This window comes from Diabrotica undecimpunctata, chromosome 4 (genome assembly GCF_040954645.1).
Source record: "Diabrotica undecimpunctata isolate CICGRU chromosome 4, icDiaUnde3, whole genome shotgun sequence".
Taxonomy (NCBI): Eukaryota; Metazoa; Arthropoda; class Insecta; order Coleoptera; family Chrysomelidae; genus Diabrotica; species Diabrotica undecimpunctata.
This window is the reverse complement of record NC_092806.1, coordinates 79521028-79539397: the sequence shown is the minus strand read 5'-3', so window position 1 is coordinate 79539397 and position 18370 is coordinate 79521028. Positions and strand designations below refer to the sequence as shown.

Below are 18370 nucleotides of genomic sequence, written 5' to 3'. Positions count from 1 at the left end.
TGCATCGTATGATCTTTTTGGTTCTCTGTAAATTAATGTTTTTTACTTAAGTTTTTTCACATATTTTTTATATACATGTACCATTACCACATGTCTTTTGCTGTGCTAAGTTGAGTTAATTTGTAAACTGTATTCAGTTCTAATTAATTGTCTATACAACATAATATTATAATGTCCATTATCATAAGCTTCTTTACACATTTAATATCTTTGACTGCTACATATCTTTTTAAGGTAACACACTTTTAATAACAACTCTTCTATGGATGTTTGTTTTTAGTTTGTTTTAGTTTTGTTGATTATTATTCTTTTTAGATGAACTGATGATACTTTCTGATTAGGAAGCGAAACGTCTTCAATAAATAGATGAAGCAGCCATCTTCTTTGTCTTTTATTTCTCCACTTTGATCGAAAAACCCACCACTCTTCGAGTGTTCCTTAATTTATATTGGATTGACGGTCGTACTCCTTTTCTCGATATATATATATATATATATATATATATATATATATATATATATATATACACATATATATGCCGGTATTTTAGGCTCCAAGCCCTTCCGGTAGGGATCTATGGAGGAGTATCACAGAGCCGCAAGCTCTTATTTCTTGCCGTACTGCTCCACCATAGGCCGATCAGACACCAGCATATTCTAGTCTAAGCCGCAGATTCGCTTTAGAATTTTAAACTGCTGCGTTAGCCTTTTTAATTTTTCTATAATTGATTGTCATCATTTTCTACAATTCTTGACAAAATCAGTTGTTTCAAATTTAAAAATAATGTTGCGAATTGTAGATTTTGTTGGTACGGGGCCCTCGAATAAAAACGAAAACCTACCGATCATATCATCGATTCGTTCCATTTTGCGAATAAAACCAGAATTATTACTAATGAAAAAATAAACGTATATTTGACGTTTACGTTATCAAAACTTAACGTTACTTTGACAAAACTAGAATTTAATCTAATGGTGTTTAAAACAAGCTCGTATGTTGGTACTAATTTCATACTACATTCGGTCTCTCTATTAGCAGAATAAACTTATACTGTTCTTGTGCACTAATTATGCGCGCTATATGCAGTTTTCAAATTACCACAACTGTATGAAATTTCGAATGAACATATTACGTAATGCTCAGATCAATCAAATTGTTTATGGAGAACGGACCAGGCACCATTAGAATCAGATGGACAAAATAAGTCCTATATTCTATTGGAGATAGTTTATGTGAATATTTTCCTTCTGAAAATGGACATATACCATGACAAAATAATTCTATACAGATTATTTTAAAAAATATATCAAATAAACTTTAGGTGTCTTTTTATTGCTAAGAGAAAATTTTGTATTTTAATATTACCTTAATATGTTCATTTAATTTTAAACAATGTTTTTTTTATTCCATAATATTTATGATATGATGATGATTTTATTGCTTAAAACGATATTTTTCATTATTTTGTAAATGTTTTTGTTGTGATTTTTTATGATTAGGTAAAAAAAGACTACAGCACAATTATCTGTTTTATTTCTTATCAATAAACAAACTAACCTATAATACCTTAAAAATAAACTAAATTAATTACAATGTATTTATTACTCAACTATGAACAGATTTGCTTCAACGCCATCTTCAGGATTTATTGCCTCTAAGTATGCAATTAGACCAGCTAATTAATCCTGTAAGAAATGAAAACTCATGTTTAAGTAATGAACATAAAAAAATTACTAACACACCAGGTTTTTCTGTGGCGAAATATATCCAGATCTTGTAATGTGGTGTAGGTTCGGCCTTAAATATAATTTCAATAGGTGCAGAAGAGGCAGTGGAAGACATTCGGATATCTTCTTCACTAAGTCAGCTATTTTTTAAATTTCTTTTGTAGCCATAAATATTCTTTATTAAACAGTTATAAAAATGAATTAATCAAAATCTGAATATTTAAACTGACACTAAACTTTTATTTTTGAAAAGGCATTAGTGGTCATCAGTGAAAGAACTTACTTTCTTTTCCTAGAATAATTGCCATAAAATATCATTTTGTTAAAATATGGCCAGCTGTTTTCTGGTGCCTCAATTCCGGAATGAAACTTATTTTTTCCTTTCCTAAAACGATCACGAAGACTCTTCCAATGTTTCTGACATACGTCCACTACAACTAAAATAAAAAAAATCATATTTTACGACAACATTTGTATTTTTACTTACCACTAGTATTAATTAATTCGGTAATTTCCTCTCACACTGCATCTCTCTCCTTTGAGTTTTTGTAATCTTTATGTGATAGACAATAAATGAACTGATAATTTTGAAAAAGCTCTATAAAGTTTCTAATAGATATCTGTATCAACTGAAATAATGAACATGAATAAAATATAGAAAAAATCGTTCTTGAATTATTTCTTACCATTACTATTGTTGGATTGACTCCACTCCACTTCCATATTAAATATATTGAAGCTTGAGATTTTTTTTTGTATTTAACACACAGACGTAAACAAATGATTTAACAAAATTGTCAGTTTTTCCGGTATTGCTATTGGCTGAACTGAACTGAACGCCAACGGCTAACGATGTTTATGAATAGATATGAGTTTCCCATTTGAAATTTGACCATGTTGGCGAACGCCAACGGAAAATTTATAAATCGACTTTAATAAAATATACAAACAAACAGACATGCTGAAATAAGAAAAGCATTTTCGAATCGACTTAGCGTATTACACCTTTCAAATATGCAGAGAAATAGAAGAACATGGCTGTCGGAACGAACTGAGAGATATAATTTAAAAGGTCAAACTTCTTACGAGAGTTTAAATTTCAAACATGGTCTATGATGGATAAGGAAGGTAATGTAAAGACCGATACTGACGAAATACTGGAAACGTGGCAAAACTATTGTAGCGATTTATATGGAAATAATCGAGACTTCAGCAGAAAATCTATGGCCTTCGACTACCCTAGATAACCTACTATCTTGCTCTCTGAAGTAGAATATCCCATTAAATTGACAAAGAGAAATAAATTACCAGGCATTGACAAAAATCAGGAGAAATGCTGTAGTCACTAAGTGACAGAGAATACATATCATTTATTCTATCTGTATCGATATTTGGAATTAGGAAAAATGACCATATGATTGGTGCACCTCAATTTATATTCCACTACACAAAAAGGAGCCACTATCAGATGTGAAAACTATCGCACATTGTCACTAATAACACATGCCAGTAAAATATTGTTGCATATCATCAAAAACAGCTTAAAAACTTACCTACATTATCAAATACCGCATTAACAAGAGGGGTTTTTAAAAGGAAAAGGTATACGTGAGCAAATCTTAAACCTGTGTCAACTCATTGAAAAGTCGAGAGAATATCAAGCACCTTTGATAATATGCTTTGTTGACTACATGAGTACATTCGACTGTGAAGTTGGATAAATAATATTTGGTCCATTTTAATAGAGATGGGTGCCCTGATACATCTGGTGACACTTAAAAATCTGTACCAGTCCAATATGGCAGCAGTACGACTAGATCAGAAGTTCTCAAGCCAATTCAGAACAGAGAGGGGGTTAAACAGGGATGCGTTTTGTTACCTAACATATTCAATATTTATATTGAACATATGAGGAAGGCTTTAGAAGGATGGGTCGATGGAGTAGCGGTGACTGGTAGAAAAATCTCCAATTTAAGGTTTGCTGATGACACTAAACCTATACCAGCAAATAAACAAGAAATGATATATCTCATGCGAAGAGTTAGTTGAGTGCGAAAGCATTAAAGTTGGTCTTACAAATAATAAAAACAAGACGAAAATAATGGTAGTAGACAGATTTAACACTAAGCTTTAACTATCTCACATCTAGTATAACTAACGATGGCAGCTGGGAAGCACAAAAGTTGGACGGGACATTGGTATGGCAAAAAATGCGATGAGTCGCTTAACTAAAGTTTGGAAAGACTGATCTATCTCTCAAAAAAATCAAGTGAGACTAGTGAATACACTTATACGGAGACTTGGATTCTTCACGTACTTTGAGATCTGGTGTTGGAGAAGAATGCTGCTCATACCTTGGACAGCTCATCAGACAAACTTCTCTTTTCTTAATCAACATTAAAAAAGACTGTTCACTACATATGTGCAGTGAACTCTACAGCTATTTGGTCATGTGGTTCGCAGAGGTTAATTTTGTAATAATTTAGAGATTAATTGTTTCTGGAAACGTTCCCGGAATTTTTTTTGTGTTACAAAATGTGTGAATACAAAAAATAAGTAAATAAATAAATAAAAATACTACTGTACTGTACACAGTTGTTAAAAAAATCGCTAGGCTCTCCTATATAACCGATTTCATTGATTCAAATTTTATTTGAAAGCTTAAATGCCCTTTTATATTTAAAAACATCAAGTATTTAAATTTTTTTTGTTGGTTCTGCATAATTTTGAAAATTAACAACTTTTTTCAAAAATTTAGATTGCAAAATTATTTTGCAAAGACTACTTAATCGATTGTGCTGAAATTTTGTGTAGTGTTTTTTTATATTAAAAATATTTTTTGGTAAATTTTAAAGGTCCCATGTTGCTCTTAAATATCTGAAAAAGATTACTGAAACACATGAATTTTTGACCCCTTTTTTATTGGTTTTTGCTAATTTTGCAATAAGTTATTTTTTCAATTTGCAATAAATTCTTTCCTGTAGCAAATGTAAAACTTTTTGTCTTCACAAAATTTTTCTAGAATGGATAGCAGCCGAGATATAGCAAGGAAAAGAAAAAAAATTGAATTTTACAATTTTTTCACAAATTGCTTATTAAAAAAAATTTAGCCCACCTTATAGTGAATGTCCTTATAGTGAAATTATCATTTCGAATATTTCGAAACGATTAAAGCAAAAATAGGATCATATACGATTTACCTACCTAAGAACTTATATCCTATCAGATTTATAAAATACAAATCGTACTTACATACAGTTCATTTACACAGTGCACTTGACCTCGAATAACATCTGCTGTTATCCACTTTTCTTCGTTTTCCAAATATACTTCAAGCCAAATATCATTCCCTTTCTTGTTTTTGCTTTCTTCGCCACTATCTGATAGTATCGGTTGACCAGGTGCTACTCTCTTCACCTTTACTCTCTTTTTTATTTTGGGTTTAGGAACAAAATATTCGATATCGCTATCGCTATCGTGATGTTTCTTTTTAATGGACGTTGGCATGTAGTCACTATCTGAACTGCTGTCATAATTTTGTGATTTTCTTTTTTTCGTCATTTTGTTTCTATCCGTATGCTTTTGTTCACGTATTCTGCCTTTTATTAAATTTATTATATCATTTTTAACATCGAACGGATTACCGAGTTTTGACGTTGTTGGTGGCTGACTTAAGTTTGCAAAATTGGGCTTCTTGATTGGAGATTTCTTCAACGAATTTTCGAAGAATTCATTTTCTGAATCACCATCATTATTTATTTTTAAACGACTAGTGGAGTCCTTGACTGAATCGATCTCCGCATTTAATTTATTTTTCAGGTTTCGTAAATTAGGTTGCCGAGTATTCGATACTGTTTTTGAGATTTCGTCGTTAGCTCCATCCAACTGTGGAATATTTTTTTTTGTGTCTAATCTACTCCTTGTCCTTGAGCGCATATTTGAAACTGAAGTTGTAGGTTTAGGCTGAGTTATTTTTGTTTCTAGGGATTCTTTATTCTCAGTAACTGAACTTTTAGACCGAGGTTCCTTTTCTACCTTTAAAGATATTTTGTTACTACTTTTGCTAGATTTATTTTTTTTAATTGCCTGCACTGTCTCCTTATTTGACATTTTTGATAAAGTTCGTGAATTATTATCCTTTGTGTTATTCTTGGTATCTTTTTTAATAATTATTTTATTTTCTCCAACTTTCTGTTTGATTTTATTAGTCTTTGGATCTACTACGTATTTTTGTCTACTATTTAATATTTGTTCTACCTTCGACGGTGTTTTACATTTTCCAGAAAACGAATTTCTACTGTCCTCTTGAGGTTCTTTATTCCCTTCTTGGTCTTTTTTCTGACTAGTGCCTTTAGTAGCCTTCTCTTTACATAATTTTTCGATTTTACTGCCTTTCTGAATCCCTGCTTTGCCATTTTTAAGTTTAACATCCATTTCACTGTTGATCTGTTTGATTTTCTCTTCTGATTTGGTATTGTTTTTATTATGAGGTTTATTCAAATGTCCTGTTTTGCTATTTGATAACTTTTTGGTGGATTCTTTCGTAGATAAAGAATGTAATTCATTAGAAGGAGGACGTAAAGGTTCAACTTGTAATGAGAGTACCATTCGGCATTGTATTCCCAATGATCTTAAAATTGCAATGAAAATTAAAACATACATTTTCTTGTCATACGATTCTTTCTTCATCATCTGGAGATTTAAACTTTTTTTAAAAGTCAGCTGTTGCACAGGACACTTTTCTTTTAGTTTTATTGTTCTTTTGTACCATTGAACAATTTGTTCAAGATAACTTAGATCTACGCGATCAGAAGGATAACATTTGTCAGATGGTAATAAAGATAACGCTATACTTAAAATATCTGAACTAGATATTACCGAGTTAACGAAATTTCCGTGAGCAAGCCAGCATAATAAATGCACTTTATGAACATAAATTTGATTTTCTTTACGTATTCTGTTAAGCCTTCTTTTCATGGCAGCAATTAAATCAGTACCTTTCTTATTTCTACAATGTTCCGGCATAGCGCCTATTCTTATTTCAATCTCTTTTTTAGGTATCAAAGATTTTTCCTCCTGATCTTTTAATTTAACTTCTTCCCAGTCTTCCCCATCTGTGGTTTCAAAATCACTTGAATGGAAATCGTCATCCCTTATATTTTCCAAAATTAACTGTTTAAATTCACCTGAGGCTAGAATATTTGATATGTCAACGTTTTTTTCTTCAATCTTCTTTTTAGCATTATATTTTTCAACAATTAATTTAGCTTCCTCGATATTTTTCTTAAAGTCTTCTAACTGTTTAAAATTTAGTTTTTGAAGTTCAGTTGTTTCTTGCGTGTATAGTTTACTTGTTGAAGCTTGTAAATCATCTAAGTCGGACTCTGAATCTGACAACCTTGATGTACCTACCCTTTCAAAAATACTTTTTTCAATTTTGGTAAATTCATCCTTATTGCTGTCTTTCTTGAGATTAAAAAAATCTGAAGATAAATCTAGTTTGTCAATGGGTTGGAGATAGTTTTCAATATCACTTTCACTGGAAGAGGAATTATTGCTATTTTGTTTATCTGTTACGGGGTGATCAACATTTTTGTGAGGAGTAACTTTGGATTTCTTAATTGGTAATTCATCTTCACTGCTTTCATCACTTTCGATTATTGCTGTTTTCTTTACCGATCTTTTCTGTCGGAACATCGTTTTGAAAATTACTAAAAGAAATAATTATAATTAGGTACTCAATAAAATTGTAATCGGGTTCATTAAAATAACAAAATATGATATAAATGGAAAATTCCATTCAATACTACTCAGTTTATTTCCATTACACATGGGTAATTTGTCAAAGATTAATATTTGAGGACAAAAATATAAATATTTTTTGTTTATTAATTTTTTAATGTCGATCTCCAAATGTTGAATTAAATGCAACTATTTAAGTTCCCCCTTCGATTGACAAAGACAAAAAAAATATAACAACGGACGATTCATAGTACAACGGATTATCACTATCAGTCTAATGCTATTTATAGTCGGTACTCACGCTCGTGCTTACGTACACCGCCAAGTTACGTCAAGGTCGTGCTCAAGTCTGTTGTGTTTTATAAACGATATTTTGGCTATTCTTGTACAAGAGTGATCTCAAGCACGAAAAATTAGAGATTTTAAGTAAATCTGATGGATGATATCGAATAAAAAGAAGATTCTGTCAATTATTATAATTGTCATTAAACTTTTATTTAAATATTTTATGCGCCAAATTTAGCTTTTTTGAAGAGCAGGTATGTTGTGTATTAATTTTTTTTTATTTTTTAATGAATTATTTTAAGGTATGTAAATTACAAAAAATATATGTAAGTACATTCGAGAGAATAAAGGTACTCCCGTTAAGATTGGCAAAATGCCCTCACTCCCAGAATTCAATTGCTTTAATTTTTTTACGTTCTGTGATTAAAAAATAAGCTCAGTGCAATTTTAGCCCGCCAATCCCCTCCCCTGAAAAACTTAATTTTTTTTTTTTTTTTTAGATTTCAAAAAACTCTCACGCATAGATAGGGCTTTCACAAAACTTATCTATTTTTATAGACCCGTAGGTTGAGCGTACATAACCTAGAAATGCATTTTTGCGAAAAAAAGCATAGCAACTTTTTTTGGGGTTTTTAATAGGATATTTTAAACTAAATGAGGTCTTTACTACATTCAAAAATTGGATAAACACTTTTAAACCCCTAAAATACCGCGTTTTTTACAGTGTTTAGGGATTTTGGAGGGGTTAAACATATTTTTGACATCGACATAACCTGAATTAATTTTCTCATATTTTTACTTTTTATGTGATTGAAAATAAGACTATGGTCGAAATTCAATAGGGGTCCGAGATGAGAGACGCGTGTAGTTCAATGGTGGCGTGTATATTTTTTAAATAAGGAAAATAATAGGAAACTTGCACATAAAAATATTTTTGCGTCAACGGTAAAACAACGGTAAAATTGTTAATTTATATGTTAAACATATTTTGTTAAAATGTTATGTAAAAATATTATATTCAAAATATTACGTCTTAACAATTAATTGTGTAATCCAGATGTACACACAATATTTTCATTCATTTATATTATTTTTAGTTTAAGAAATATGTACATGTTTATTTTACAACATCTCAAATGCTAAATTATACTTACTTACTTACTTAAGCCGTCCTTTTGTACCTTACGGTGTCGAGGTGCTAAATTATATTATATTTTAAATCCAAAACTTTCTCCCTTATAATAATGAAATGTCACGAATGTACTTCTGGTGCGTAATAATTTGTAATAAACAAAACCTATCATTTATAAATATCTTAAATTCATAACAAACAAGAAAGAAAACAACTTGAAAATATTAACGAACCTTTTAGTAGTAAATGTAAGAATAACTAATAACTATTGTATCGCCTTGCATTTCCCCAATAGAATATCTTCCACTGCTTTTTATAAAATGTTCCACCGTTAAGACATCAAACTGTAGATGAATTGTCAGATTAACCTTTTGAAAAACCCCTTGTTAGTCATAATATGCGTTTTAAACTAAACACGACGTAGCATTCAAATTGAGCAATTTCCAAGAACACAAATATAATACCTGGAAATTTCCAATTAAATACGATTAAAATGGAAATAATAGAATTCCCGAAAAAACCTTGTTTTTTATTTTGAACTTTTATTTACAATCAATTTTTACATGAGAGTTTTAAGTAAATGTGAATGAATTTGTAAATAGGTAATAGTTTCGAAATAACTTAGTCGCTTTGTGATCGACTTTGAGATCGGTAGAATGTACAATATTTTTTTTAAATAAAATTCATATTCACATATAAATACCAACTTCTTTACAGAAAATAATAATTCTAGACCCAGCAACCTAATGTAAACTACAATTGTGAAAAACAAACTTGCCATAATAATAATAATATAGTTATTAGGTACATACCTACTTAGAAAATTATAACCAGGTAGGGCGAAGGATCTCACAGGTAGTCTCCGAATGTAGCAACAAAAAATCTCTAGAACTGTACCTATTAGTTATTATTTTAAGAAATATTTTTATTCTGAATCACTTCCTGTTGTTAATTCACTATCACTACTGTCTTCTCCTGGAGTAATGATAATGGGCTCGATAAGAACATCAACACGCGTGTCTACGTCCCACATTTTATCTTCTTCTTTCTGTGTATGTTTAATGCATGACTGCCATGACTAATTTTGTATCGCTTGGTCTAATAATAATTTGACTTCTTTTAATTTAAAGGTTGTATTCTTTTGCGCTACCTCATTTTTTATTTATGCCCATATTAGCTCGATGGGATTCAATTCACAATGATACGGTGGAGTTCTTAATACGGTGATGCCATGCTCGCGTGCCATTTCGTCTACTGCAAATCTGATGTATGAACTCTTATGTTCGCGCACTATATCAAGTAATTGAACCTTTATCATGGATTCATCAAAATCTATATTTTTACTTCTTAACCAATCTATTATATCTGCTTTTCGAGATGCAGAAGTCGGTATTTTTTCCATACGACGGCTGTGATAAGGTGCATTGTCCATTATAATTACCGAACCAGGATCTACAAGAGTCAGTATAGACGAAAACCACTTTTCAAACACATCCGAATTCATATCCTCATGATAATCGCCCGTTTTGATTGAGGTAAACACATTTAAACCATCTTGTAAAAAACCTGAATCACTTCCAATGTGCGTTATAACGAGACGTCTTCCTTTGCCCGAGGGTGCTTTTAAGCCGGTTGAACGTCCCTCAATGAAAGCCTGTCGCGCACTTTTAATATTCAAGTCTTGCCATACTTTGGATTTCGTATGACCCTCATTCAACCACGTTTCGTCCGTATAATAAATTTTTTTACCAAGTCGTCTAAAATCACGAATTTTTTGCAAATATTTTCTCCGCCATATCACTAATTCGTCTCTCTCGACCAACAAACTTTTCCGATTTCTCTTCACATACCGAAAGTCCATTTCATGTAAAGTTCTTTGTAATACTCTCATGGATATTTTATTTAAAGTCTCATCTGCGTCTGCATTAACTTCTCGTTGAATAGCCTTTAACGTGGGCAGTTCGTTCCTAAAATAAAATCCATGAACTTTTCTTCGGATTATACTTTTCGTACTATCGTCCAGCACGTCCTTTATGGATTGGTTTTTGGATAGGTTTGTTACCTTGAATTACTCGGAAAACCGTACGAGCCGATACTTTCGTTAAATCTCCAGACAATGTTGCGACGTCCTCTATAAGCATATTTGGATATCTTCTACGCAATCCCTCATAAACCGATTTTATCATTTGCTTTTCTCTCACAGATAACCACCTTTTTTATTTTGTTTATTAACAATTAATCTGGTTCGGACATGTTAAAAGAATGCCAGAGTACAGATGGCCTAGGAGAGTACTGGAATGGATCCCTCCTGAAAGAAGAAAGAGAGGACGACCACGGAGAAGTTGGCGCAACGATATTGATGAAGCAATGGCGGCAAGAGACTTAGAAGAGGCAACTGCATATGACAGAAAAAGATGGAAATTGGGGGCGGAGAAGCGGCGACAGCCGTAATAAATCCGTTATTATATATATATATATATATATATATATATATATATATATATATATATATATATATATATATATATATATATATATATATATTATTAACAGATGTACTGCACGTTGGTTTTGATGCCATGATGTTATCCGACGGTACGCTCATGAAATACTACCACCCACCAGATTTAATGGTTATTTGTGGGTGAGTTTTCACAATGTTGCCGTATTGCATTAAGAAAATTACTTTCGAAAAGAAATAACGATGTCCGCCTGCCTCTCTATTGGAATTCAAGGTATACCTCAATGGCACGGATAAGCTGCAAGCGGTACTAAATAATACATTTCGCAACAAGGCGAGTGTACCTTCTCTAGTTCGGACTTCCAACAGATGTAACCGTCAAAAATGATAATTGAGAAGTGGTTTTGTGTGCTAATAAAGAAATAAATATATAGCCGCTTACCACCGAGTGTTAACGAACTACAAAATGTCTGCCCTGACAATCCTATTGAATTTATAGTATAGGCACAATTTATCTATTTTTATAGACCCGTAGTTACCGGGTTGACCGTTGAGTATACATAACCTAAAAATGCATTTTTTTTTATTTTGTGTATTTGATCAAAAATTGTATCTCTAATTTTTTTCAGATTTTTCCGTAGGTATGGTGCGTTAACTTCAAAAATCAGAAATACTGTTTGTTAGGGGGTTTGGGGTATTTCCTCCATTTTATAGACTTCAAAATATATCAAATCAAGGTTTTTTATAGGTAACATACAATTTAAATTAAATGAGGTCGTTAGGGCATTCAAAAATTGGGCGAAACTCCTTTAAACCCCTCAAAAACCATGTTTTTTACGGTTTTGGCAGGGTAATCATATTTTTTGAGATCGACACAAGCTAAATCAATTTTCTCATATTTTTACTTTTTATGTGATTAAAAAATAAGACTCAACGCAATTTTTCCATTTTTATAAATCCGTATGTTGAGTGTAACCTAAAAATGCAATTTAAAAAAAAGCGTAGCAAAGCAAGAACAACAAGGAATATGTTGCTCAGTGGACAAAGATGCTGATCCCGAGCCTAAGGGACTGGGTAGATTGTCTGTTTTAGGGCGTATCGTCATAGGTTCAGAAAGACAGATACAGATAAATGCCTATAGTGCGAATATTCCGACATTGTTACTCACACAATGCTGAAGTGTAATAGATGTACAGGAGAGAAACAGAATGTATAAAGAAATAGGTATGAACCCTGTGATTGTAAGAGAGATGATAGTGAAGATGACGGGAAATGGAGAAATGGAATAGTGTTCACAATTACATTCGAGCAGTCATTAAAAAAAAGAAGAAGAAGAGAAACACCAACCGGGCTAACGACAGAGATAAGATCTAATTACTGCTTTAATGGCAATAAGTCACAATTGAAAGTTAAAATAAGTTTATTGACGTTTGAATTTTGATCTTGCACTGATAACTTGTTTATACTCCAACAATTAATAAACAAAAAAGAATAGCGGTTGGTACCGAAGTACATCTAGCCTTTATCGACCTAGAAAAAGCATATAATACAGTTCCAAGACTTAAATTGTGGCAAGCTTAACAACAACTCGACATTAGTCCATACGTTTTAGGAAAAATCACAGAAGTATACAGGGATAACACTACTTACCTAAAAATCAGATATAGACTATCAGAGCCAATAAAAGTAACTAAAGGGCTAAAATAAGGATGCAGTATGTTACCCTTACTGTTTAATTTATATATTGAGGCAGTTCTCCAAAATTGGAAAAACCACTGCCAGGAAATGGGAATCCCCATAGGAAATGACATACTGTTCTCCCTGAACTTTGCTGATGACCAAGTCATCCTAGCTTAACACCTTCGCTGCGATTACGAAAAATTCAATTATTATGTTGTATGCTTTACCAGTTTTAATCGACTGGTACTATAGAATATTGTATTTAGATACACCAGTCGGAATAGTCTGGTAGTTCTTAATAAATGTGAGTATCTATGTGTAAGTTTTTAAAGATTTATTTGTAGTAATAGTTATATACATACAAGGAATATACAAACTTGCTGAAAACCGCATCAGTACCAGGCTATTTCATCTGGTAAAGCAAAAACTGAAATTTAAAAGTGCATATAATATTTTCAAATAAAATAAACCCAAAACTTTTATTTAGAACAAAATACATATTTTTCATAAAATATAAAAACAACAAATGCTAATTATTAGTAAGTATAAGTTTTAAAATTTATACATTGTATTTAAAATTAAAACAAGGTAAACATAAAGCAGGTTTTTCCTCGCATGTGTTGCAGTATGTAGTAACTTTAGTGACCCTTTTATCAGCTTCTTTACTTTTCATTGTTTCCCTCAGCTTCTTGTAACATTCCATACAATTTCTCCTTTTTTTGGTAACAGATCCTTCGGGTTTGGTCAGTATATGTTTTCTTTTCGAAGACTGAACCAATGTTTGGTCCGTAGACTTATTGGCTAGCTGAAATGCTACTTCTTCGCGAAATTTTATTAGAGGCCAATTTGTGTTTGAGTTTATCGTATTATAAATGATCCAAGAGTTCACTAAAGCTGCCCCAAAAATTAACTCAAAAGCAACTTTTTTATACCACTTTAACGTCTTCCTAAGAGCAGTTTAGTAAGCTGACATTTGATCACTATAATCAACCCCTTTTTTGGCCTTATTGTAGTCAATAACACAAAGGGGTTTTAAAATGTCTACTTGTTTTCTATTTTTTTGACCAGTATTGTAAAGAGCAGTGTTATGGTTCCCCTTGCTGGTTATCATTAAAACAGACCGCTTATCTTGCCACTTAATAACTTTTATCCCTTGTTTATTGCAAATACCTATCACTTCATTAGATTTCATCTTTCTTGTAACAATTGTCTTAGGGAGACCTTTTCGGTTACTTCTTAAAGTTCCACAATACAAAGTTCTTCTCTCTAGCAGATCTTGAACTAATGGTACACTGGAGTAAAAGTTATCAGCGTAAAGTGTTCTTCCTGTGTCTAGTAAACTATCCATGATTGCCATAACAACATTATGTGAATGTCCCTTACTTGAAATAGGATCTTCTTTGCCACAATACACTTTAATTCTATAAGTGTAACCATCTGTTGTACACACTTTATATAGTTTCACACCATACTTGTGACGCTTATTTTTAATATATTGACGCATCCCTAAGCGTCCTCTCCAAGGAACCATACTTTCATCGATAACCACGTTTCTACCAGGTGTCAATATATCTTGAAATCTATTGTTTTAAATGTCTAATAAAGGTCTAATTCGGTATAGTTTATCTGTGGTATTTTGCAAACCATCGTTATCGTTGAAATGTAGATATTTTAAGATCAATAAAAATCTGTCCCTTGTCATGATGCTACTTATAAAACTGTTATGGTAAAGAGGATTTTTAGACCAGTATTGTTGTAAAGTAGGGACATTTGTCAGACCTGTACAAATGATAATGGCTAAAAAGCTTTTCATTTCCTGTTGATTTACAAGTATCCAGGATCTTTGTCTAGATTTAGGTTTGATTGAGTTGTTATTTAATTGTTGAGATGCATATCGATTGGTTTCTGAAACCAGGAGATCAATAACTGTGTCATTTATAAATAGTGAATAGCTTTCAAGAGGACTAATGGATTCACTCTGAACGTTAATTACTGGGTTTACTAAATGTTCATTTATACCTATGTTTATATCATTATTTTCAGTTATTGGTATCCATTCATCAAGTGTTGCTACGTTTTCGAAAATTTCTCTTGAAGTACCTTGGTCTCCTATAAATTTCACATGAAGTAATAAATAAGAAGAGAAAAAAATTGTTTACTTACTTGTATTTTCAATAGTTCTTCGTCACTCTCGGAACTGATTTTATATTCGTCATTATCTGAATTAGTTGAACATTCAGAAGGAGCGTAATTAGGATCACAGTCCTAATTGTCGCTAAATGGTTCTTCCTCTGATTCGCTTAAAGTATTTATAGTTGTTTCTTGGTGACAATCCAAATTCTGATTGGGGTCTACACAATTACCACTTGCAGTTGCATTTTGCAACGCCAAATTTACTAATTTAACAGTTCTATTACACATTTTACACAATCTTTATACAAATATTTTGAGCACTATTATGGCTCGACCGAAATAACTAAACTAAGCTGGGAATTACAAATAAAATTACTCACCAGTTGAATTCATCTGGGAATCCCCACAATGAAAAAAAATAGCTTGTATGCGTTACCACTCGAATCCAACTGGTAATAAATGATCCCTCTATTAGATAGATCTCTTTCAGACAATAATATAGGTACCTATAATGTTAGTTTTGACCAACGCGTTCCGTTTGTACGTTACTTGCCAGATGGAAATACATGTATTTATTTTTAGCCGTAATTTCTGCAAACGTAGTTACCAGCCTTTTTCAACTGGTGGCGCAGCGAAGGTGTTAAGATTCTTATGATCTAGAATTTATGATAAAGCGTCTATACAGAGAATATTTAAATGGGGGTTACAAGTCAGCATGAAGAAAACATATTTACTTAGTTATTAATTCAGATCCAAGGTTTAAAGTGTTGATAGACAAGGACGTGGAAATCAAACAAGTGGAAAAATTTAAAAATTTAGGTCCAGTCATTGCTAACAATGGTTTGGAAGAAACCGAAATTTAACACAAATTAATCAAGGACGTAAAATTGTAGGATATCTGAACTCCTTATGGTGGGATCACAACATTTCCAAATGGAAAAAAAAAGAATAGGGCAAACCATTGTTGAATCAGTTCTTTGTTATGGCTCTGAAGTATGGACAATTAATGCAGACCTGAAGAGAAGATTGTTCTCGGCAGGATTTTATGGCAGGAGCTATATTTATATATATAATATGATCATAACATGGATTTATTGGTTGCTTTCAATATACCTTTCCACATACCAACCTATTATTATGTAAGATTTTTAGTTTCATTTTTAAAATTTTTTGATATTGATTTAATATTATAAGTAATTTTAAGTTTTGAATCCTAACTATGGTATTGAAAATTGTAATTTAAATTGTTAATGGGGCTATCCCGTGTATTAAATAAATAAGTATTATACCCTAAACTGCAACAAACAGTATGTATGTGATATCAAAAAGTAAATGTAGTATTATTTATTATTATCTTTTCTTTTGTCAATTATCAAATTAGGTGTTATTTTTGTTTGTATTAACATGTATGAGCTCTCTAAATTTATATATAATACATACTGTAATTAAATAAATAAATAAAAATGATTATTTTCAATAAACTTACTGTTGTTGTTGACTAACCTTCCTTTTTTATGAACTTTTTTATTTGCACACTTTTGTAAAAAATTTAACCACTTCACTATTTACGAAGCAAAATATTTACATACAATATACAATACAAAAAAAAACACACAGGGACAGTGGGACTGGGCTGCGAATTTAGTAATTATTTTTTTGCGAAGTTAGTTACTTTTTGACATACTAAAAGTGGCTGAATATTACTATACAACCAAGCACACGTATGATAGCCATTATTAATAGTAAACAAACTAAATAGTAAATAAAATAGAACTTTGCGTATTACCGACAATCAATATTTATTTATCTGCACCATATAATAAATAGTTATGTTAAATTATAACAACTAAAATATATTTTTTAAATATATACTACCCAACATTTGATGGGTTTAGTATACACTTCAACTATTTAGAATAATTCTTCTTTTTTTAAAGAAAGAGGTCTGCAATAGTAGGATACTTAAGCTATTAATACTGAGAAGTAGGAATTGTTGTGTTGTAGGTTTCCGACAATGAATCTGTCAAAATATGCCCGAGCTAAGCCAATGAGTTGTGATTAGTATTCTGTGCAATGACGTATAATATATAGACTATAAAATTATATTTATACTTTTTTTATAAGAATGTGATGACGTCACACAGTGATCCGGTGAATCGTTGCCAAACTATTTTACGTGATTTTACCATGGCCCTGATTCTATTTCATTTCGATGTCGAAATTTAAAAGCGACTACGCCATGACAGTCGCAATCGCTAGCGATTCTCATTCATTTCGATTGTAGTTAAAACTGGGGATATTTACTTTATCATTTTGACACTGCTGGAAATTTGGGTTGGCCCTGTTGTTTATTGGCTGCACTACGCTTGTTGAATGTTTGTTTTGTTTACGTTACGTGAACGTCTTTTTTTTCTTGTTTGAGTTGTTAAATCATAAATATTGGCCATTCTCAATTATATTTTGAATTGAAAGAAAAGATGGCAAGAAAAAAAAAAAGGCGATGTGGGAGATCCTTAAGTTATAACCACTAAGATTTGACTTAGTGGTTATATTCTAATATATTTTTAAATTTACTGCAGCTTAGTAATACTAACCCTAAACATTTTGGGTATCCTAGAGGCATAAACACCTTCTTCCAAATATGGTTCTAATACCCTTATTAAATAATTTGCAGCTTGTTTATTAAGCCGGAATTGCTGCCTAAATTGAGCATCACTTAGTGAAAAAGAATTTTGAGTATCCCGTAACATTCTTCTTATCCTCCGTTATGAACGTCGGATATCTAACCTCTCTAATTCCTCCAAAACTAGCAAATGTCCGTAAAACACAGCCATATTGATACTTTTTGCCTCAGTTTTCCTTGCAAGGATCAAAACACCGCCTATTTAAACTGAACCTAAGTTCACTTCTCCCAGTCCAGTCAGTCATGTCACATGTCAGGTTAATTTCGACTCGAAATGAAATTTCAACCACTTTCTTGTGGTTGAAATTAATTTCGATAAGTCGAAAACTAGTGACGTCGTTTGGTTAGTTCATCTGAAATCCACAAGGTTCGCAAAGTCGCATTTCGACGTCGCCATATTAATTTCGACATGTTTTGAGTCGAAATCTCAATTAGAATCAGGACCCATTTCTTATAGTCTTCTTAAACACATATAACCTAACTTTTCATTTTCTTCTTTTAAAAACAAGTTGGTCACTTTTGGTGCT

The 18370-nt window shown here is 31.7% G+C and overlaps 1 protein-coding gene across 2 annotated transcripts in view; it reads right to left on the bottom strand.

Annotated features, from left to right (window-relative positions):
- Positions 1-16832, bottom strand: part of Xpc (DNA repair protein complementing XP-C cells homolog) — a 201824-nt gene extending 184992 nt beyond the window's left edge. Inside the window, exons 1-2 of one of the 2 annotated variants that reach the window (XM_072529819.1) lie at positions 16647-16832; positions 4980-7438 (exon numbers count right to left, since the gene is read on the bottom strand). In XM_072529819.1, the coding sequence (XP_072385920.1) occupies positions 4980-7424 (2445 nt within the window). In that variant the 5' untranslated portion in view covers positions 7425-7438; positions 16647-16832. The remainder of the gene's footprint in view (positions 1-4979; positions 7439-16646) is intronic. The other variant, XM_072529820.1, reaches the window with a different exon arrangement.
- Positions 16833-18370: the final 1538 nt, after the last annotated feature.